Source organism: Mus musculus, chromosome 18 (genome assembly GCF_000001635.26).
Source record: "Mus musculus strain C57BL/6J chromosome 18, GRCm38.p6 C57BL/6J".
Taxonomy (NCBI): Eukaryota; Metazoa; Chordata; class Mammalia; order Rodentia; family Muridae; genus Mus; species Mus musculus.
In genome coordinates this window covers 20,263,101-20,285,255 of record NC_000084.6, presented here as the reverse complement: position 1 = coordinate 20,285,255, position 22,155 = coordinate 20,263,101, and the positions used below count along the sequence as shown (strand labels likewise).

Here is a 22,155-nt window from a genome sequence, read left to right as displayed (position 1 = left end):
CCAGCTGACTTCATCAAGGGCAGGATATTGTGGTTTGAATATATAATGTCTTCCATAGATTTACCAATGGCACAGGTCAGGGATGAAAAGGGAATTTGGAGACAGTGTTCCTTGCTCATATCCACAGCATCTTGAGATTATTTTTTCTTCTTAGGCAGCTCATCTTGGGTAAAGACTGATCATTGGTTTTTGTCACAGAAAACAACTCAAACATGAACCAGTGTGAAGTAGAGCTGAAGTTTATTAAAAGACATTTTTAAATAAATTTAAGAATATCAGTTCCCAGACAGGGATATTAGGGGAAAGAATACGGTACTCCAGAAAGGATGGGTGTGGGCTTCTCAAAGAGATACATGTACTCCATGCTTTTTACAATAACAGTTGGCAGGATTGGGTAGATTATGAAGTTATTACCCTAAATGGTTGCTAAGGAATTTCAATTGAATCACGGGATAGTTCATGAGGACCACCTCATAGGCTTACAGTTGCTGAGGTGAGAATGTAGATGACAGGGATGCAGGATCTAGGAACCTTCACTGTCCACAAAGCTAATATTCTCATTTATGTGGTTCTCAGAAAGTGCCAGGCATTGAGTGGAGGGCGTGCAATACATTTAGGCCTGATGCCTGATTTATTGCTATTTTAGCATTCTTGGTACAGAATTATATCTGTAAATAGGAACCACTGTCTCTGAAAACGTTTAAAATGAAAGCTTTATCACTGTTTTTATCTGTATGTGTGCTCTGTAATGTCACTAGGAGACATTTGGAAGAGGAGTCCAGCCAGTAACATAGAATAAGTGGAAGCTAAGAAAGAAGAATGAAAACATGTAAATATTGTGACAGCAAAATTACCATCTCCCTGAATATGGAATTAAAATAATAGCTGGATTCAATAAGTCTTAATCATTTCTTCTAATCTAAAATCGCCCCAAGCTTAAAATTCTACCTCAAGTTCACCTTCATTATTTCATCAGTGTTAATATAAGAAAAAAGTTTACCAATGCTAGGGAGCACTCTTCCTCATGGTGATGTTTCCATGTGTTACTATCACTGTGGCTCTTCCTTACTCCACAGGTCTCCCATAGCCTGTTCTGCATTATAAATTGGACTGTTAGATTGAGGATGAGGAGGAGTTGGATGTAAGTCACTGAGATGGCGGTGAACAATACTCTGTGATCATGACTACTTGGTATACTGTACTGTACTATACTTTGTGATTTGACTTCGAGCCATGTTGGGGGAGGCAGATCCAACTGTCTAGCTAAAGTGATGGTCAGAGGCACTCCTCATGTGGCCAATAGTGGCTGTCCCTCCCATGCTCAGCCCAGTGCCACCAACACCCATGGTGGTGCTAACAATGCCACTGCTGCCTATGCCTCCAACCCCACCTAACTCAGCGGTGCCAGCAATTCCACTCATACCAGCACCAGAAACCACTCTCTCTGTCACAATCACGTTGTGGGCACTTGATAACTCAGGGGGGGATGCTCAGGTTGCCTATCATGCCAGAGGTTGGTTGGATCACTCTTTCTGTCACAACTACATTTGAGGTCTCTCGAGGGTTAGGAATGGTTAGAGAATTGGGTAAACTTGAGCCTGGTGCTATTACCCTTTCTGTCACTATAACATTTGTTCCATCTCTTAAGGCAGGTATCTCTAACATGCCATGCAAATCAGCACCAGAGATGGGGCCCACCACTCTCTCTGTCACCACCACATTTGAAGCTTGCTGGTTATCATGAAAGTGGACAGAGGGTTTCAGAGTGCCAGAGGTAGTATAGGACTCCCTCACAGTGATATTACCATAGCCCAGAGGATCAGGAATTAGCATAGGATGCTGTACTCCAGGGCCAGAGGGGTAGGCATTCTCAGAAATTACTGTGGTCTTGCCAAAATGTGGGGATATGCTTGGGTGTCCACTAGCAAGTTGCTCCATATGCTGTGGGCAAATTGGTTCAGTGCTCTGAGGAGGCCAAGAAGGATCAGGATCTGGGTATGAGTCTATTTCTTTTCCCAGGCTGATATCTGCCAACTTCTTAAACTTGGGCCCCAAGGTATCCAGGAAACTCTCATCTAGATCTTCAATGAAACTGCAACAGCCCACGGAGCCTGCAGGGGAACCCACACCTTCGATGTCATAGATGAGCAAACAGTCATTGGATGGACGTCCTTCATCTTCATCCGCATAAGCATAGGCTTTCTAATTAGTACAAAATAAAGAGTATTCAACAAAGCGAAACAATATCTTTTTTATGATTAGATGAATGTATCTAAATTCTGATATTTACTAGAATTGCTTTAAAATTGATTTCATATATCCTTGAAAGAGTTCAATTTGAAGTTATCTTAGCTATAATTCCAATGAATTTGATCTTTAAAATTTTCTTTAGGTAAACTTGCTTAAAATAGTGCACTTTGAACACAAAATCATAGACAATAATCCACACATGAGCTTTCTTATCAGTGATTTTGGAGAGAAATAAAAGTAATGTGGAAAATAGATCTGGTGGAAGGACTGTTTTTGCTCCAAAAGGGATATTTAGAGTTGATAGATGGATGGGTTTTGATGTTTTTTGGCAAGACAGAACAATTTGATTCTGGATTCCGGTTTTACTTGTCAATATCTTATAAAGAATTTATGGGTTAGAAATAAAAATTCTAGACATAAAAAATAACAAATTCCTCATAATTTTAAATTTTATAAGTTGTGTTTTAAAAACATCTCAACAAAGAATGGAATAAACTTCTATCCTGAATGAGAGAACTAACTTCTAAAGCTTCAGAGATGTGGGGTATTTGAATTGACTCTTGAAGCATGGCTAGAAATGTGCATGAGAGAGGAAGGATGGGGAACAACCAAACTGCCCAACAAAACACTGTCCAGTGGACCAGAATAGCTAGAGGCACGAGGTAAGTAGTCTTTTGTGGATAAAGCAAGTAGGTTGGTGCTGAGGGGGAGATGGAGCTGTTAAGGTGGCACCTGAATCATGAATTTGAAATGTAAATTACAAACAAAATAGAGCCACAGGCACTGTTTAACTGAGAGAGGAAAATGCTTGAATTAGAGCCTCAGAAACATCGACCAACAATCAAGGACAGTTGATCATGAAGAATAGCTTGGCGGGGCCCTTGTGGGAACTGTTGAGAGCTCAGAAGGATGTGGATGGAGAGGAAAGCATGTGGCTAAAAGCCTTACCTGGCAGAAGTAACTTTCCATAAAATTCATGTTGAGACCCCCATCTCTACATTCTCTCATTGAATTTCTTCTTAATGTTCCTGAATATTCTTGGCATATCTCAGGTGCAGCTGATGTTTTAACTCCATCCATTAGTTCAAATCCTGTGGTTCGTTCTCCTCCTCCCAGATCTTGCATTTCTCTGCCACAATATTCATTTGTATAAACTCCTAGAAACATTGAACCCATCAAATTTAATTTCTCTAGTGTGGTATAAGCTAAAAACTGTCATGTATAGTTTCTTCATTCAAGTATGCATGGTTAGCAGAGAAGAGATGGATATGATGTACAAAGAATGGATAATCGTAATATTAAATTCAAAGCAATATTAAGAAAGACAAAATACTATTAACCAGCTTGCTAATTTTAATCATCTGCTGAAAAACCTTTCTATGTGATGTGCCAAAAGAAGGGCAGAGAGATAATAGTTGGATCTCAAACTGACTCAAGTTGAGTTAAGTAGCTCCAATTCTAAAAGTTAAACAATACTATCAGCATCATTTTGATGTATTTCTGGATGCGCAAGGGCTCCTGTAGAGTCATAAGCCCACTGAATTTCAGACAAAGTTCATAGCTACAATGAGTAAAAAAGGTTGCTGGATTCATCTTGGATAAACACTTGGTCATGAGAGGGGAGGGATTATGCTAAAAGCTGAGGTAGTGAAATAAAAGGAAATGAAATTGATGGTGGTGAGCAGAAGCAGGATGAAGAGCAGGGAGGAAGCCTAGGGCACAGAACTCTTATTTGAGTCTGGGAAAACATGTGTTTCATATTCTGATTATCCTGATGCCTTTCATGCTACTTTAGGATTTGTGTGAAACTTCATAGACTTAAGGAGAGAATCAATGCATAGATAAATATTGGTGGTTTTGATGAACTGACATTTCTCAGGAACTAACTGCACATTAGTGGGGGCTGGCATGTGACTCAGTGGCTTTCTGTTTTCTGTATGGAGAAATATTGGCACCACTAAGAACAATGGGCACATCAGGAAGAGAAATGGGGACAGTGATATGTTGTGCAGTTGAAGTACAGACTATTGAATCCAATTCTACAAAATAGAAACTTTTCTGTGTCTGGTGCATTTTAGAGTGTTCAAAATAGAAAAGTAATTCCATAGGGGCTGGATAGATGGCTCAGTGGTTAAAAGCAGCACTTGCTGCTGTTGCAGAGAACAAAGGTTTGCTATCTGGCACCCACATAGCAGCGCACAACTGTCTGTAAGTCCAGCTCCAGAGCATCTGATGCTCTCTTCTGGCCTCCAAGGGCAGCACACACACACACACACACACACACACACACACACACACACACACACACACACACACTGTGCACAGATATACAAGCAGAAAAACACTAGTACGCAAAATAACTAATATAACTAGTTACAATTAGTTATATAAAAAATAACTAATTAAAAAAATAATTGCTAAAAAACTAAGAGAAAACTGAGAAAACAAGTGATATTTACTTTTTAAAAATAAAATAAGACTATTTCTACTGGTAGAAGAAGTTATTTTCATTTTTTTTTTTTAAATTATAGCAGTAGCTTGCTGCCTTCTGCTAGGGAGTTAGTCTAGATATTTGGTTCAAGATAACTGTAGATACCCAGTGTTAAGACTAAGCAAAGAGAAACTCCCCAGTATGTATACAACCTTAGCTGAACACTTTGGGAGCTTTTGAAAGTGTTTTGTCTATTTGTTTTCAATTTAAGAATTTAAACAAATGTTTTATATGTCAATGCTTACACTTATGCTCAGAACAGACATATTTTTCTCTGTAAAAAGAGTCACTAATGTAAAAAAAAAACCTGAACAAACTGTGGGATAAGTTTCTATATACACATACTCACACCCACACCCACATACATACACATATTCACACACATGCACATACACACATATAGTATTTTATCTGTTAGATAATTCATGATTGTATTTTGGTACTTCTATTCATAGAGAGCCTGACAGCAGCATCTTTATGATGATCAACAAAGATTTTAAAATATACAGATATAGGCTGGAGAATTCACTTAGCTGTTAAAGGATACATATGTTCACAAACAAAAATAAAATATACAGCCTGTCAGATCAGTTACAGTAGGCTGTCCTTTATCATTCATCTCATTTACACATATGTTATTGAAGAAGGAATTAAAAAAACACATTTAAAAACAACCCCCCCAATCCCACTACCCACCCCTCCCCAAACAAAAACCCTAAATAAGATACCCAACCAAAGAGGACAGAGCCCATTTTAGTCTTTGGTTGCTGGAAAGTTGTCTTTTTCTTACCTGAGTTGTCAATATATTCTATAACATTGGCATTACCAGGTGGCATTTGTGGCACACAGATGGTGGTTATCCCCTGAAAGACAGAAGACAACATTTTCCCATTTGTAATGAGCCTTTTCTTCCTCTACTTGTATATTTTTATTCTAAAATTACCACAGAATTCCTAAAAGAAGACTATTTAGGATCATTTTAAATTCAACTTAAAAGTTGAATCTCATTTTTGTCTTGTCTGGTGACCTCTACTGAGTTTTGAGGTACAAAACTCTTCCTTTCCTTCCTAGCTACCCAAGAACTACAGATAGTGTAATTTTTATCATTGTAGGGCACATCTGGAGACAGAATTTTGGTGATTCCCCAAATCTCATTCTTGGACTTAGCACTTACACCAGGCTGTGGCCCTTCTACAGCCCACGTGTGAATTGCTCCATCAGAACATTCTGGAACAGGTTCAAATCCAGCTCCACCACCAGGGGCCCCTCCACAATCACAGGAGATCAGCAGGAATGGAACCACTGAAGTAGAGAGGGGTAAGGGGTTAGCAGTGTACAATGTTGGAAGAAAACACTCTGATTTTCACTGGCTAAATGAGAATTCCTGAACTGTCTGAGTTCAAAATTGCTATTTAATATGCCAGGAAAACCAATTGTTTGTTGAACCCACAAATAATCATGAACTTGGAAACACTAGACTGCCTTGAATTTTAATTTGCCTTTTAGTATTGAAATTATAAATAAAATGAAAAATTAAGATAAGTGACTTTTTTCCCTATCATCAAACAGGAAACAACAGAGACTAAAGAAAGCTGAAGGCAGGCATCAGTTTTGATCCTGCCTTCATTTACTTTTCTGTTTGCACACATTTCTCTTTCTATTTTAAGGGAAAATCTCATTCAGTTATCAAGTATTCTTAGGAAGGTTATTATTTTCCCCTACAGAGACATCTTTCTCTAGACAATTCTAACATAAAGATTATCGTATATTAGCGATGTCTTTTCTTTTAATCTGTTTGAGGTTTTAATTTATTTACTATTGTCAAAGAATTTTGCTAGATAATTCTGAATGAAAAGATAGAAAAGAAGAGTGTGTAAATAATTGAAGGAAAAATTAAAGCAGAGAAGAACTGGTACACAAGAAGAGAGAAGGCAAAAAAAAAAATACCAACAAAACAAAATAAAACAAACAAACAAACAAACAAACAAAAAACCCCCAAAACCTTACTATTTTTTGCCCCTTTTGGGAAATCTGTAAGGCAGAGAGAAGAAATTAAATGTAAAGTTATTTACCCAAAGGGTCGTATACAACATTGAAAGCCTTCATTAGCCACACTGTCTGATAGTAGACATTGATATTAGGGAAAGTGAAAATGAAATTTAGCTGTTCTTTCTAGCAATTATCATCAGCTCTTTGGTGTTTAGTTTGCTTTAATAAAGCAAAGACCTGACTACAAAGTGTAGAGGAATATCTCTGCTCCACATAGCTCACACTGGGTTCCTAAAGTTTGCTAGCACTCTTGCATCTTCCATGATTGGGTTTATTTTGATGAGAAAAATCCATTTCAAACTCATGATTTTTCTCATAGGATATTTCCTGGTTCTTATTTCTATTTGTTATGAGCAAATATGGGGAGTTCCTGTTATTTAACACAGAAAATCCATTTTTTGAAATGTATTTCCCATTCTAGAGAAAGTGCTCCACTTTAGACTGTGTTCTCAGTGTGTTCATATTTCTTTGTGGTTTATATGGATGTATGCTGAGGAAATGTTCCAAAAGGTGGGTTACTTAAAGTCAGAGAAAACCTAGTGAAGTAGTATCTAGTCACTTGTTAAGACCAATGAGGAGGGGATGGTGGGTGATGAAGTGCTGTCACAGGGTTAAGATTCTGTTCCCAGCATCTGCACTGTGACTCACAATGATCCATAGCTTCAGTTGCAAGGAGTTCGTGGACCAGACCCACGAGCTTATATTTACATTCATGTAGGAAAAAAAAACAAAAAACAAAAACAAAAACAAAAAACCCAAAAACCACCACCACCGCCACCACCACCACCACCACCACCAACAACAACAACAAAACTTTGACACATAAAATAAAAATAAATATATTTAAACAGAAAAATTAATGTAGAAAATATTTTAAAATTTTGTATGTAAGTTCTTTCAAAGTACATTTTGTGGTTAATTGATTAAATATGTGAAGCTTGTTTTACTCCCAATATTTTATGAGTCTACATTTGAAAAAAGAAACCTCTCAACTGCTTAGATGGTAGGTGTGTGCCACCATGCTTAGCTGCAAATGTCAACATTCATATTAACTTAGTGACAGTGTATAGGCATCAATGTACTCTCTGCTTTCACTCCAGTTTCTGTGACAAGTTAGGGCAAATTCCACCAGGAAGACCCCTTGGACTCTATGTTTGTCTTTCTGTCCATGACTAAGGCTTCTGTTGTGGCCCCAGATGTACCATAGCCTTCACTTGTGGGACCTCTCCTCACCTAGAGGTGTTGTGAGGTAAATAAGAACAATAGCAAAACTCGGAACAACTGGTTAGGCAATACTTGCAGACACATAGACTGAACACGTAGGCTGTTTGATTTCTTTTGCCATATTGTTTGAGAGACACATGTCAAAAGTAGGATTGAAACACTTACATCCTAAGACTAGGAACCCCATGATGAGCAGCCCGATGCCTGCAGGACCGAAGTGAACATTGTCTACGTTTGGAGTGATGGATAGAGTCACAGGTTTCTCAGTGGATGTTGTGGGATGTTCAGTAGTTGTCCAGAAGCCACAAAGTACCATGATGATTGTCCCTGTGCAGGTCCTCTGAAGGGAATCTGTAACAAGGTTGACAGTAGAAGAAACTACTACCCACACACAGTCTAGCAATTAACAGATTACAAATGTCCCCCATGCCCAGCCGCTTATGAGGGTTCTGGAAACTCTCATCCTTGGAAAGCAATTGTTTCACCAACTTATCTATCTTCTTAGACCTTCTACTAGGTTTTAAAGATAATCAGTGATTGTATTATTATAACTAACCTTAAAATTATTACTGGCAGAACTGTTTACTGGATAGTTAATAGTGTTGCCAGTTAGATATTTTATCTAGGTTCAACAATTCAAAATACAGAAAGATGTGAAACAAAACCCGAAGGTATCCCATAGTAACAATACCTAAGGGATAACCTTCTAGATTCCTTCAATATCAGTTGTCCTTAGTGATAAGGCCCATGTTGCCTGTTTTTGTGATACATTGGTATGATTTTATGGTTCATCCTATTTCAAATGGGTTTTGAGATTTTACTTTAAATTGTATGCACTTTTTCATGCCTCTGCACACCTTTAATTCACGTAGTTTATGGTGGGTACATAATTTTACATCACATGGACTATAGTTTCCTTCCTTAGTTACCTGCTGATACTGCTTTCAATAGTAACTGGTAATAACACAGGTGTTAGCATCTCTGTTCAGCCTTTTATATTTAGTGCTTTCCCAAAGATTATCATTAGTGGGATTATCAGATAGAAATAAGGAAATGAACCGAGTTTGCTTCATGCTTTTCTATAGATAAGAGTCTTTCACTGACAGAGCCCTAGAGTCTGGCACAATGGCTAGCATTTATCTAGTTAAGACTCAGTTCCTACTTGGTGAATAGAGGAAATGAAACCTCTGGAGATGTGCAGCAGACATAGTTCAAAGTCTGGTTATCTGTCCTTACAGGGCATTCAATGACCTTCATGCTGCTTTACATGTCATACTATTTTCTTTTCTTTGTTTTTAAACCATTATCAGCATATATTGTTTTTTGTTTGTTTGTTTGGTTTTATTTATTTATTTATTTATTTATTTATTTATTCATTCATTCATTCATTTATTTATTTATTTATTTATTTATTTATTTATTTATTTAGGTTTTTTTGAGACAGGGTTTCTCTGTATAGCCCTGGTTGTCCTGGAACTCACTTTGTAGACCAGGCTGGCCTAGAACTCAGAAATCTGCCTGTCTCTGCCTCCCGAGTGTTGGGATTAAAGGAGTGTGCCACCATGCCTGGCACCAGCATATGTTCTTATTTTCCCATTTTGCAGAAGACTGAGATGTAGATGGGGGCGGTGGCTGCTCTAGGATCCAGTAGCAGTAAATGATGGGACAGGACAGTTTGAGTATACAGTGCTCAGTTCAGCAGGACAACTTCTATTGAAAAGGAGCTCTTCAAATTCACTTGTATTCCAATCACAGCCCCCACCTTCTCTATTCCCTGCCTCCTTTATACCCTTCCTAATCCTTTCCCATATTGCCCCTTCTCCTTCTATCCACAGGGAGCCTGAAAAGAGGATTTTGGTTTTACAATAAAATTTTAAATTGTTTTAGAATATTTATACTTGGCTTTCTCTGAAAATTAAATTGATTTCTTACCATGTATTGATAGCACTGTTCCTTCATATCTCTTATTAAGCCTTTCGTATTGTTCCATAGTAACTCTGTTTCTTAAAGTTATTATGCCTGAGTCAACAACCAGCAGGTTCTCTGGGTTATTTCCCATTACATATCTGTATCTAAAAGAAATAATAAAAATTAAAGCTGTCTTTCGAGCGAGACTTTGCAAAATTACGTTTGTAAGGTTAGTATACAAAATAATGAGTTTCTTGTGTCTTTTCATATGTGTCTGAAAACACACTTTGTCAAATTCACTTTGTGCTCATTCATTCTCCTTCCCTCCCACCCACCTCATGCTGCCAGTTTTCTGGACTGGCTCCCTTCGTTCCCTCTAACAATTCTTGCTTTCATTCTTTCCCTCTCCCTTCTCATCATCCCCTAAGGTTAACATTTTAGTTGGAAAATGCCATTCTTACCTAACATTTTTGAACTTGTTTGTAGCTTGACCTGTTTCACAGTCTGTAGCTAAAAACTCTCCCACTGTGTGATTTGCTTCCATTCTACTGTCTACTATAAATGTCTTTGAACCTGGCTGGAACACACAGCCCTTGACAACATTTAACACAGTCACAGTGATCAAAGTTACTGTGAGTCTATATTGAGAAATAATTGACTGGTGGAATTCAGCTACATTTCGAACACCAATACAAAGCTGTAGATTCTTCACGGCTTCATAATCTAGGGGCTAGAACACACAGAGATAATTAGTCATACTCTAAGAAAACAGTTTAGAGGACAGAGAAATCTTTTGAGAATACTCAAATCATTTAATATGTTCTTGTTTCAGTTATATGGTTGAACACAAATCCATGTGATTACCCGGTCCAGTCTTACTTGCTGGGAACTAAGTTCAAGCTCACATGTAAGCAGAGTAACGGGGAAAATCTAGTAGTCCCAGATCTTTTGTTAAAAAGGTTAAAAGCTTTTTGTGATATGAGTTCTAATTGCTCACCAAATCAGTTAATTGCTTAAATTCAACATATGCTTCAATTAATATATTTTTAGTGCAAAGACAATTTATGTTGGCTAACAACATTTCATGTTTCTGAAAAAAAAAAGTTCTGAGATTATATGATTAGTTTTCATTGAAACTTTAAACATCAATTTTAGCACATATATATGTGTGTGTGTGTATAGATGATATATATGTGTGTGTGTGTGCATAATCAGTTTTTATATAAAATCATATTACATAATCACACTAGAGGTATTGATGTATACTATCATATCATGGAGAAGTATCCTAGTTTTTCGGTAGAGATATTAAGAACAGATAAGTTGACTAATTTTTAGAGTAACATAAAATTGAAGGTAAATCGATTTAGAATCAATTCCCCTAGCATCCAATTTTAGATAGTACCAGAAAAAATAAATTTAATAGATAAGGAAATCTAAGTTTAAATGAGTGTGTCATTTACTACTAATAAAAATTAAGACAGGTTGCATGCTTTCTGAGGCTCCATCTCTTTGTCTGCAATATAGATCTGATAGAACTTAATTTGCAAGGGGTGCTAGAAGAGCTGACGAGAAGCATGTAGAAACTGCTCCAAGCAAATGAAAACAACACTTTCATTGAATAAAATTTTAAGAGACATGGGAGGCAGAAGACCATACTTCCCTAAGGGCCTGAGTCTATTGGAAATATGCTTCATAAGTTTATTCTGAAAGGCAGACTGCAGCAGGATTAAGGCTAAGTCTAGAGAGACCAGAGTGATGAAGCTAGGGGAACCCTGGGACTACACTAAGAGTCAGAGTCCCCAGGGAATGAACAGGCCCCTCAGGAAAGATAAAAGAAAGTGGTAGATGAAGAAGGGTTGTATTGTATTCTGAATGATTCGTATTGTGTGCATCACATACAATCGTCAAGAATTGTTAAAGACTTAACCAGAAGGAAAACCTCACTCTCAGCTTCTCATGAGTCAGATTTTCACCTTACATTGACATCTTATTGAATGTAAATGTGGTGAATGATTGATACAGAGGAGAAGCAAAATAAGCCTTGGCCAGCAGCCACAATGAAATGGGAATAAGAAGGTTATATAATTCTATGATTGTCACAGATGAATTCCATAAAAGCACACTGGCAGAATTATAATGATTTAATTTTATCACCCTGGAGGGAAAAATCAACTTTTAATTTATATGATAAATATTTCTAAAGCATCATATTAGCATCTCAATGTTGGCATGGTACATCTAAAAATCTGATTTTAAAAATAGTATTTAATTATTGACTTTGAGGCTGGAGGGATGTTTTGATGATTTAGAGCACATAATACTCTTGAAGAAGACCAGAGTTCAGTTCATAGGACAGCACTGGGCAGCTCATAAATGCACATAAATTCAGCTTGAGGGGATCTGATATCTATGGTGTCTGAGGGCACTACACTCAAGTGCACATGCAATTAAAAGTGAAGAAGCAAATCTTTAAATGTAAACAAAATGTTGACTTTAAAGGTTAATCATACTTTCTTGTTTGAAACCCTCTTATATAAAAATGCTTTCACCAAACCTGATGTTTGGAAAGAATTGAATTAATAAAAAGAATTTCAAATTTTGAATGCTTGTTTTCCAGAGATTATTATAAGCATATGCATTCATATTAGAGTTTTCTGTATTTTACATAATTTTAAAGCACAGTAAATTTTGTTATTTCATAAACTAATTTATAAAATGCTAATATCATTTTAACTTGATGTTGTGAAATAGAAAAGACCAGCAAAACAAATGATTTAGGGTAATTATACCATACCTTGACAACCTTCAGAGTTCCTACATTTGTTCTTTCATTCATTTCTATTTCAAACCAATTTCCCTCATTTCCAGAGATAAAGAAAATGATTGCCTTCCAGTTGTCTGAGAATTCTTCATCCAAATCAATGACTCTGATCTGCAATAGTTGGGAGTGAAGTGTGTTTTCTTCAATTGTGATGTCATACTGGAACAAGAGGCAAAGTATCAGCAAAGCAAGTGAGAGATCCTGTACCAGGCTGTCTGTATCATGTTCATGGTTAACCATTCAGAAACAACATCCCTGCTTATAATTGCATACTTTGCTCAAATCCACTTTTCCCACTGTGAAAGCAATTCAAGAGAAAGTGTGTGTCTACTCTGGTGTTGTAGATAGCAAATACAGCAGGTGCACCTGCACACTGAATGAGTTCCTATAAGAACTGGTATGTAAGGAATGTAGAGTCATGGAATCTAATCCTTAAGAAGGACTGCTTACAGATGACTGCTCCAAGTATGGGATGTTGTCATTGACATCCAGGATGGTGATGCTGCACTCGCTCTCTGCAGACATGCCGTCTGCTCCACCGTCCCGGTCTGAGCCTCTCACCACAAGGGAATACTGGCTATATTGCTGAAAAAGACACATTATGGGCAATCACACACTAGATGTAGACACTGGCTCAACAGCTACATTAATCCACCATAGAAGACAAAGTAACAGAAGGTGAAAATCCACTGATCTCACATCACTCAGTATGGATTTTGTGGCATCCATTCCCAGTGATGTTTACCCAGCATGCTCTCAAAGATGCAGCAGTTTTGTTCAAGACTTCATTTCTTATTCATTGTGTGCCCAGAGAGAGGAGAAGTGTATGTATAAAGGGTGAGACAGGCCACCACATTTAAGAGGAGAAAGATATGGTTCATTAAGGATACATGCTATGAGCCATAAGCCACTGAGCATTTACAACAATACAGAGGTGTCTAGTGGAAGGTAGAGAGGGGCATGGAGTCACTGATGATGTTTCTACTTTGACTCTATTCAGTGGTGACTCCACTTTTAGAAGTTGGTAAAAGCAATGGAAGCATCCTTAGACTTGTGCATAAACATAACAATTATCATTTATGAATATAACTTTAGTACTTCTCTTCATGGTCCTCAGAATCCTCAGTGATTGTGAAGGGCCTTCACTTCTAACTCCCTTTCTTAGGGAACTTTACTGCTAAAATTATTTTGATGGTCATACATTTTTTTGGACTATGTAAAATGATCTGAGAGAAAAGGAAAAGGCTAGAGAACCATACCCTTTTTCTAAAGGTCTATTTCAAACAAATCAATAAGGAAATTTAAGTAACCTAAAATCATCTACAGACCTGTATAGGTTTAAATGAGACAAAATCCTGCCCTGTGGAGAAGTGGACACAAAGTCCCAACCCTAATGGAGAAGCTATTTGCAAGTAATTCCTGATGGGAAAGAGAAAACCGCTTTCTCCAGTGGGATGCCACATATCAGTCACAGTCCAGGGAACGGCCCATGTCCAGGAGTACTTACACTAACCAGTCTCCTCTGTGTGTGTGTGTGTGTGTGTGTGTGTGTGTGTGTGTGTGTGTGTGTGTGTGAATGTTTTATTTTAGTAATATTTATTTTACTATTTCTTATTAGTTTGTTTTGATCTTTGATCTCTTTTGGGATCGAGGTAGGAGAGAGGGAATGGGAGAATGATGTTGGGTGGGAAGGGATTTGAGGAAGATCTGAGAGAAGTTGGAAGAGGGGAAAGAATATGATCAAAATATATTGTTTGTAAAATATTTTAAATTAATTTTTTAGTATAAATAGGGCTGGTGAGATGGCTTAGCAGTTAAATGCACTTACCATAAATCTGACTTATTGAGACACACCCCCTTGATATAAGGAGACATACAACTCTTAGAACTTGTCCTTTGACTTTCACAAGAGTATTCTAGCATGCACAGGACCACACATACAATGTGTGACCACAGTCTTTTAGTTTCTCTTTCTCTTAAGTACCATTACTTTAGAGCCAGTTCCTTTGAATAAAAATCCATGAGAAGATGAAGGATTACCTCTCTGTCTAGAAAGTTATTCATTGTTCTGATTTCTCCAGTTTTCCTGTTGATGGTGAACATTGGTGAGTCAGAAGGCTCCTGTCTTATGATCTTGAAGGCTATCATTGAGTTCAAGTTATTTGGCTCATCGGCATCGGTAGCATTGAGTTTCATTACCAGTGTGTCTAGAAATCAAGGGCAGTGGGCAGAATTGGACAATGAACATTATTGCAATCCTATATGCTCTCTGTGTCCACACAGTGTGCATTTAACTTTCTTCTTTTTGTACAACACCCATATACCAATGTAGTAGCTCCTTTCTCTACTATTGGTCTAATAGAAAGACCACAGTTAAAGAGGTGCCTAGACATTCCAGAAGGGTAAAAGGAAGTCTGTTGTTCTGAATATTTATTTTTCTAACATAACTTGTTTTAAACAAGATGTTTATGATTAAGTAAAATAGCATTTAAACATGAATAATGTTTTTCTTAACTGTTCTCACTTGAGAATTTAATAGCAAATGAGAATGTTTACTGATGTTTATACTTAGTAATGCACTTTACATAAATATTATTATTCATCTTGAGCATTTAATAAGTACTATTGTTATTTGGATTGGAATTGACTCTTGGGTAGATGCTGTGTAACTAGGGGCATGTAGGAAATGTACGTTTGACCACACACACTGCCCTGTCCTTATCTTCTTTTGTAATCTAGTATATAGTTTTCATGAATGACATTCATGGGCATGCAAAGTTGTTGACATCAATTCATCATCTGGAATGCTGTTCTACTCTCTAATTTTTTTTTCTGACATAATTTTCCAGTCATACAGGACATCCCACCTCTTCTCTTTTTGCTTCTTTCCCCTGTGTCATCTTCTTTCCCTCTTCGCTTCACATCTTTTGATCAATTTTCAATAGTATGCACTGTTACCGGGTATTTGGTAATTACATTTTTAGGTACAGGAAGTCACAGGGCAGCAACTCTATGCTGAGACTGTCAGAGTCCTTTAAAAAAATGCTACAGTGGAATATACTTTTAGTGCCACCAGTTAGAAACATTTGCGAGATATGCGTCCTGTATTTATGGTGAGCCATATAGAATTACATTTATAACACACTTCCAATGTATAAACCAGTAACTTGAGCAAAGAGAACCATTCCAATTGGCTCCCTGGGGCTGTGAGTTCCATGCCCACAATTCAGCCTATAATGAGTGGGTAAAAATTCAGAGAACTTACATTACATCTGACTCAATACATAAAGACTTTTTCGTGTCAGGAGCTACAGAATAATAAATATTTATAGGACATTTTCAATGTATTAGGCATTATTGCCATCTAGAAATAATTAAAAATCTGTGAAGAGATGTATGTGAGTTTATGCAAATATGACATTGTTTGTAAAAAGATATGAACTTCATAGATCTCTTTATCTTTAGAGGTCCTAGAACCAAACCAGATAAAGAGGGATGACTACATTTTTTATAGCTAGAATGAAAAGGGGCAGTAAGGATTTCTCGACATTCATTTGTGGTTAATAAAAGCTCTAAGCCCTTGGGTCAGAGTGGGTTCGATGTACCAGTATAAGGGAATTCCAGGGCAGGAAGATGGGAGTGGGTAGGTGGGTGGGTGAGAACCCTCATAGATACAGGGGAATGGTATTGGGATTTTTCCTGAAGGTGCGATCTGGAAAGAGGAAAACATTTGAAATATAAATAAAGAAAATATCCAATAAAAAAAGATAAAAGCTCTAAGCATCAGAACAGATTATTTGAATTGGATATCATTGAGTGACTTAAAATAATCAACTTTGTTCTATTTCCAGTTCTTAATGTCTCCCCAATTTCTACTGGGCATTCCTCACCACATTCACTGCAAGTGTGCTTTGGAAATGAGTGGGAACAGATGATATTTGTTTTTCTGGGTCTTGCTTTGTTTGTGTAGTGGTGATCAAAATTTAAGTGCATTAGCCATTTTGAGTTCTTCTTCAGCAGAATGGAATAAAAATCTATGATATATTTTGAAATGATGCAAAAGGAGAATATGGAATTCTTCAGGGTTTACTGGTTAATAACAGGGGAATGCTCTTGATTCTTGTTTGATTCAATACTATGTGTTGTATTGGATAATGTACTCCCATAAAGAGGTCCATTTATTATGTCTGTATTAAAAATAAATTTAAAGTAATAATTTTGATAACATATATGAATGGGATTGCCTTTCAAACACATTTGGGGAGGGAGTAAATTCTCATTTCTATGAGCCTGTATGCACTTGGAGATCCTGTTGGGATGTAGTGTAACTATCTAAAAGGAGCTAGGGCACGAGGCATGATTATCAATCCCACTTGTTCCTTTGTAGGTGCTCCTGGGCTGACACTGCAACTCTTCCCTGAGTTGTTGGTTCTGGATGCTTTCTACAGTTTCTCCCAGCTGCTGTTTACCTTGCTATAGCTCAGCCCTGTTGGCTAGCAACAGCTATTTAGTCATCAACACATTGGTTCTTGAATAGTACACATGACTCACTTGCATTAGAATTTTCTTCTATTTGTCCTAGAAATGTAGTCATTGAAAACACAGGAGGGTTGTCGTTTATATCCATCACTCTAACTCTAAGCTCCAGTGGATTCTCCAAGTCTTGACCTTGTGCATTCAGTGCTCGGCAATAGATCTAGACAGGAAAGAAAAGATATGTGGCAAGGCATGTGTTTGTAACTTTTTATAGAATAGAGGCATTCCCTTGGTACCTCAGGCTTAAGGGAAAACATAGTATTATTATTATTTCCCACTACAATATTGACACAAGCAACACATACCATCAAGAAGAAAAGTCAAACAAGAGCATAAAATGCAAGTTTCAAAGTAGGCTGGTATGTTAGATAAAAGAAATGTGGCATAGTCTATGATTGAAATCAAGGAAAAGAGTGTCAGTGAGACTCAGAGGCGCACTTTGAAAAAATAAATGGCATTCTTAAGTGATGGGGTAGCTATGTAGCTATTTATTTTACCATTACAGCTTCCATTGTGAAGACATGTAATGTTTATTATTTCACAGAGGTCTGAGTGACCACACCAAGCTGTGTCCCAAAATCAACTAATTTGCTGACTTGGTGAACTAGTTGGGAGACACCACATGGGAAGAGGTTAAGAACACAGATTTGGACTAGGAGGCTAATGGTTAAAGTAATTCTCAGGATATAGACAAGCAGTGTGAATGAAGGCAGCAAAAAATAAGGACTATTTAAAGGTAACTTGAAATATGATCCTTTTTCAGGACTGGGAATCAAACCAATGTCTTTTCATGCAGTCAGCAAATCACTGAGTTTCATCCTCAGATTTTTGATGGGATTTTAATAGAAGTGACTACAAGATCTATGGAAAGTTTGTTTTTATTTTATTTTACATTTTTAATGAAAAAATGTCAACCATGTGATTAATGGAAATGGAGGCAGTCAATAGATAAGGGGAACATTAGGAAAAAGGTAGGTCAGAGAATAAGGCTCATCCAGAGGTAAGTAACAACCGGGTGGTCGACATGCCAGGGGAGAGCTCTAGGAAAGTACAAAGCCTATCCTGCTTTTAGACTCAGTGATGAACATTTCTCACCAGAAGAGAGAGTGCTATGTGTATGTATGGGAGTTATGAGGATAGATGGCTTGGTTTGGGGTTAGTTTCTTAAAGAGAGCTGAGGTGGCTTGTTAGAAGAGAGGCTGCTGAAGTTGTGAGACAGTTTCTAGAAGGGATATCAGGGAGAGACAAGCCAGGTAAGGATGAGTGAGTTTCTGAAGTCCATTTAGATGCCAAAAGAGCCTGAATATAATGAATTATGTTCTCGTGGAACAATTGGACTGCAGGAGCTCCAGGTTCATCCCTTGGCAGTGGACTTAAAAGGAGACCCGTAGGGGAACACGGGGGAAGTGGGGACTGTGAGGAAAACTCTGATTCTGATGCAAAGTAAATGAGTTAATTAATGGAAAAAGGAAGTATTGATCTCCACTGATTTTTCTCTTTTGAAGATCAAGTAAAAGCTAAAGATTTATCCTTCCACACAAATATTCGAATTTGTTATGGAGCTGATATAAACTAGGATTTTTGTTGACACATAAGTGAAACATTTCTCTACTAATATTTCCTCATCTATTGGGGTAATGAATTAAGAAAGATCTCAGAAGGTCCAGTATTGAGACTCTTGAAATCAAATCTTGTATGGTCTATGATTTTTCCAAGAATAATTTCTATCTACATATAGACATTGACACAAAGTCCACTTACAATGAAAAAGGGGGTGACTTCACGATCAACAATGGATGTTATATTGATTTCACCAGTTTTTTGGTTAATAATGAAGATTCCATAAGGTGGCTGGTCAATTCCCACTCCCGAGATGCGGTATGTCACTGGTTGGTTTGCAGCACAGTCTGAATGAATCTGTATAAAGACACAGGTGAAGATGTTACAAGGGTCATTATGTGAACTTCTACATGCCAGATGACAACTGTCTTCCTCAAGAACTGTTGAATGTGCTATGACATCACCTAGGAGTTATTAAAAACAGGGAAATGTATTTGAAACAGTAGATACATGGTCAGTGTTGAATTTTTAATAATAAGTAGCAATGTAATAAAATAATTCCATTTCTATGTCTACCAAATAATAAACAAATGTTACCCTAAGAAGTCTTTATATACATTTTTCATAGATATCATAATCATTAAACATTGATAGTTTTATTTTACTTATAAGTTTGGACTCTATGCTAGCTCTTTGTCTAGAGCTATCCTTCTTAAACAGTTTCATAGTGCAGTTATCACATAATGTTGGCCTTTAAATTAAAAATAACTTTAAAAGAACAAATTTCAGAAAAATATTGAAATGGATTTTATAACAGGCTATTTGAGACTCCTAATTTTGAAAGTGGGAAGGAGAAGGAAAGGGTAGCTTTTCTTCAAAATAAATAGTTAATGAATATAAATAAATCTTACAAAGAAGGTGCCATGTGTATCTGCATGAATGGTTGTTTTTGCATTTCTGTGTGTATCTATATCTGTGGGTGTGAATGTGTGTGAATGTAGGGAATAGGTTCCTGAGTTTGTGCTTTTGTGTATGAAAAAGGAAGATAGGGAAAATGAGAGGAAGTTGAAGTTACGAATGAGGCAAGCTCTGGGTGTTTATAAATATGGGCAAAGAGGAATCAATTTCTTGTAGGTTATACAGCTGAAAGAGCACATACTCTGGGCATGCTGAATCCTGTAAATCATGGTCTTTTTGGAGTCTCATCTAACAAATGTTCATGTGCATCACTTTTGCTTATGAGATGAATCAACGTGAAGAGCTCTATCCAAGTACCCTACTTTCTTAGTTTATCCCTTTAGGAATTTTGGTTTTTATAATTCGAATGAAGCGGTGCTTTTAGGCCATAACTTTTCAGTGCTATGTGTTCTCAAAGCACAGAAAAACTGGACTCTTCCAGAACTGTGTTCTCTCCATTGTGCTGTTCAGACTCATGCTCTGGGTTCTCACTTACTTTGGCAATTGGGTTTCTCTTTGAGTTGTCTTCACCTTCGCGACAGGCTGCAGCAAACTTGATCCATTCTCGTTTCTGCCTTCTGATGGAATGCCACTTGATGGTACCATTTTTGGCGTTATGATCTCTTACCTTAAATAGGTAAAATATTATGCCTGTTAACTATTAGTTATTATTGTCATTTCACTGGAGATTTTGGAGGAGGAGTAATTATGTCAGGAAGATAAGATAGATAGTTAAGTGGAAAATTAGGAAATCTGATCATTTTAATATTTGAAAGTGTCACATTGCAGTGATTTTGTATTTAGAAGAATTGAGGGTTTTCTTGAGGACCTGCTCTCATGGCCAAATCAACTCTCCTTTGGTTCTCTCTCTCTCTCTCTCTCTCTCTCTCTCTCTCTCTCTCTCTCTCTCTCTCTCTTTCTCTCTCTCTCTCTCTCCCATTATCTTTCTCCTTTTTCATTTTCTTTCGTTTGTTTATTATGTGATTTGAAACAGGGCTTCTTTATGTAGCCCAGGCTGGCCTCTCACCCACAATCCTCACACTTCAGCCTTGGGAGTGCTAGGATTACAAGCATGCATTACTGTGCTTGGACCTTTTGTTTATCAGTCTGGAAAAAAAGTAGGTTTCAAATCTTACCTGGATTTGAAATTCACTGTTAACTTCAAGCACCACCTGTAAAAAGCAGTCACAGTAGGTAACTTTAAGTGTTTTTTGTTTGTTTGTTTATTTTTGGTTTTGTTTTTTTCTTTTTCTTTTTTTCCCATTGTTTGTTTGTTTGTTTGTTTAGATATTTTCTTTATATACATTTCAAATGCTATCCTGAAAGTTCCCTATACCCTCCCCCCACCCTGCTCCCCTACCCACCCACTCCCACTTCTTGGCCCTGGCATTCCCCTGTACTGGGGCATATAAAGTTTGCAATACCAAGGGGCCTCTCTTCCCAGTGATGGCTGACTAAGCCATCTTCTACTACATATGCAGCTAGAGACACGAGCTCTGGGGGTACTGGTTAGTTCATATTGTTGTTCCACCTATAGGGTTACAGACCCCTTCAGCTCCTTGGGTGCTCTCTCTAGCTTCTCCTTTGGGGGCCCTGTGTTCCATCTTATAGATGACTGTGAGCATCCACTTCTGTGTTCGCCAGGCACTGGCATAGCCTCATTCAAGACAGCTATACCAGGATCCCTTCATCAAGATCTTGCTGGCATATGCAATAGTGTCTGGGTTTGGTGGCTGATTATGGGATGGATCCCGGGGTGGGATAGTGTCTGGATAGTCCATCCTTTCATCTTAGCTCCAAGACAGGGTTCCTCTGTGTAACCCTGGCTATCCTGGAACTCGCTCTATAGACCTGGCTGGCCTCAAACTCTGTAATCCACCTGCCTCTGCCTCCCAAGTGCTGGGATTAGCGGCATGTGCCACCACTGCCTGGCAACTTTAAGTGTTTTAAGCCTATATTAATAAATAAAATCACATAATAAAAGTAAAACCAAATAATATTGCTGTGGGGTAGATTAATGGCATTAAATGTTCTTTAGCTATTTCTCTCTACATTAAAACATGTGTGATTGAGCAGAGTTCTGTGTAAGTTCCAGATTTAAGTGTTGCACATAACTTGTGGTGAAGTACCAGGATATATTAAGTTGTTTTTAATCTAAAAATTGCAGTTATTTTTGAAAACACTGATATCCACATGTCAAAGTACTGTGTCTGTATATTTATTTAAGACATGGTAAAATGTATAATTCAAAATTAAACTTTTTTCATTCATTATTTTATATTGCACTGAGGATCAGTTAGTTTGAGTGGGCCCTCCCTAGGTTTGGCAAATATACTTTCAAATAAGAGGTGTTCAA

The 22,155-nt window shown here is 37.4% G+C and overlaps 1 protein-coding gene across 1 annotated transcript in view; it reads right to left on the bottom strand.

The window, feature by feature from the left end:
• Positions 1 to 224: 224 nt before the first annotated feature.
• Positions 225 to 22,155, bottom strand: part of Dsg1c (desmoglein 1 gamma) — a 37,692-nt gene continuing 15,761 nt past the window's right edge. Inside the window, exons 2-15 of the mRNA NM_181680.2 lie at positions 20,936 to 20,971; positions 20,296 to 20,427; positions 19,044 to 19,199; positions 17,298 to 17,442; positions 14,787 to 14,953; positions 13,197 to 13,331; positions 12,720 to 12,905; positions 10,384 to 10,652; positions 9,947 to 10,086; positions 8,180 to 8,365; positions 5,916 to 6,043; positions 5,532 to 5,604; positions 3,199 to 3,407; positions 225 to 2,202 (exon numbers count right to left, since the gene is read on the bottom strand). Of these exons, the coding sequence (NP_859008.1) occupies positions 1,477 to 2,202; positions 3,199 to 3,407; positions 5,532 to 5,604; positions 5,916 to 6,043; positions 8,180 to 8,365; positions 9,947 to 10,086; positions 10,384 to 10,652; positions 12,720 to 12,905; positions 13,197 to 13,331; positions 14,787 to 14,953; positions 17,298 to 17,442; positions 19,044 to 19,199; positions 20,296 to 20,427; positions 20,936 to 20,971 (2,688 nt within the window). The 3' untranslated portion in view covers positions 225 to 1,476. The remainder of the gene's footprint in view (positions 2,203 to 3,198; positions 3,408 to 5,531; positions 5,605 to 5,915; positions 6,044 to 8,179; positions 8,366 to 9,946; positions 10,087 to 10,383; positions 10,653 to 12,719; positions 12,906 to 13,196; positions 13,332 to 14,786; positions 14,954 to 17,297; positions 17,443 to 19,043; positions 19,200 to 20,295; positions 20,428 to 20,935; positions 20,972 to 22,155) is intronic.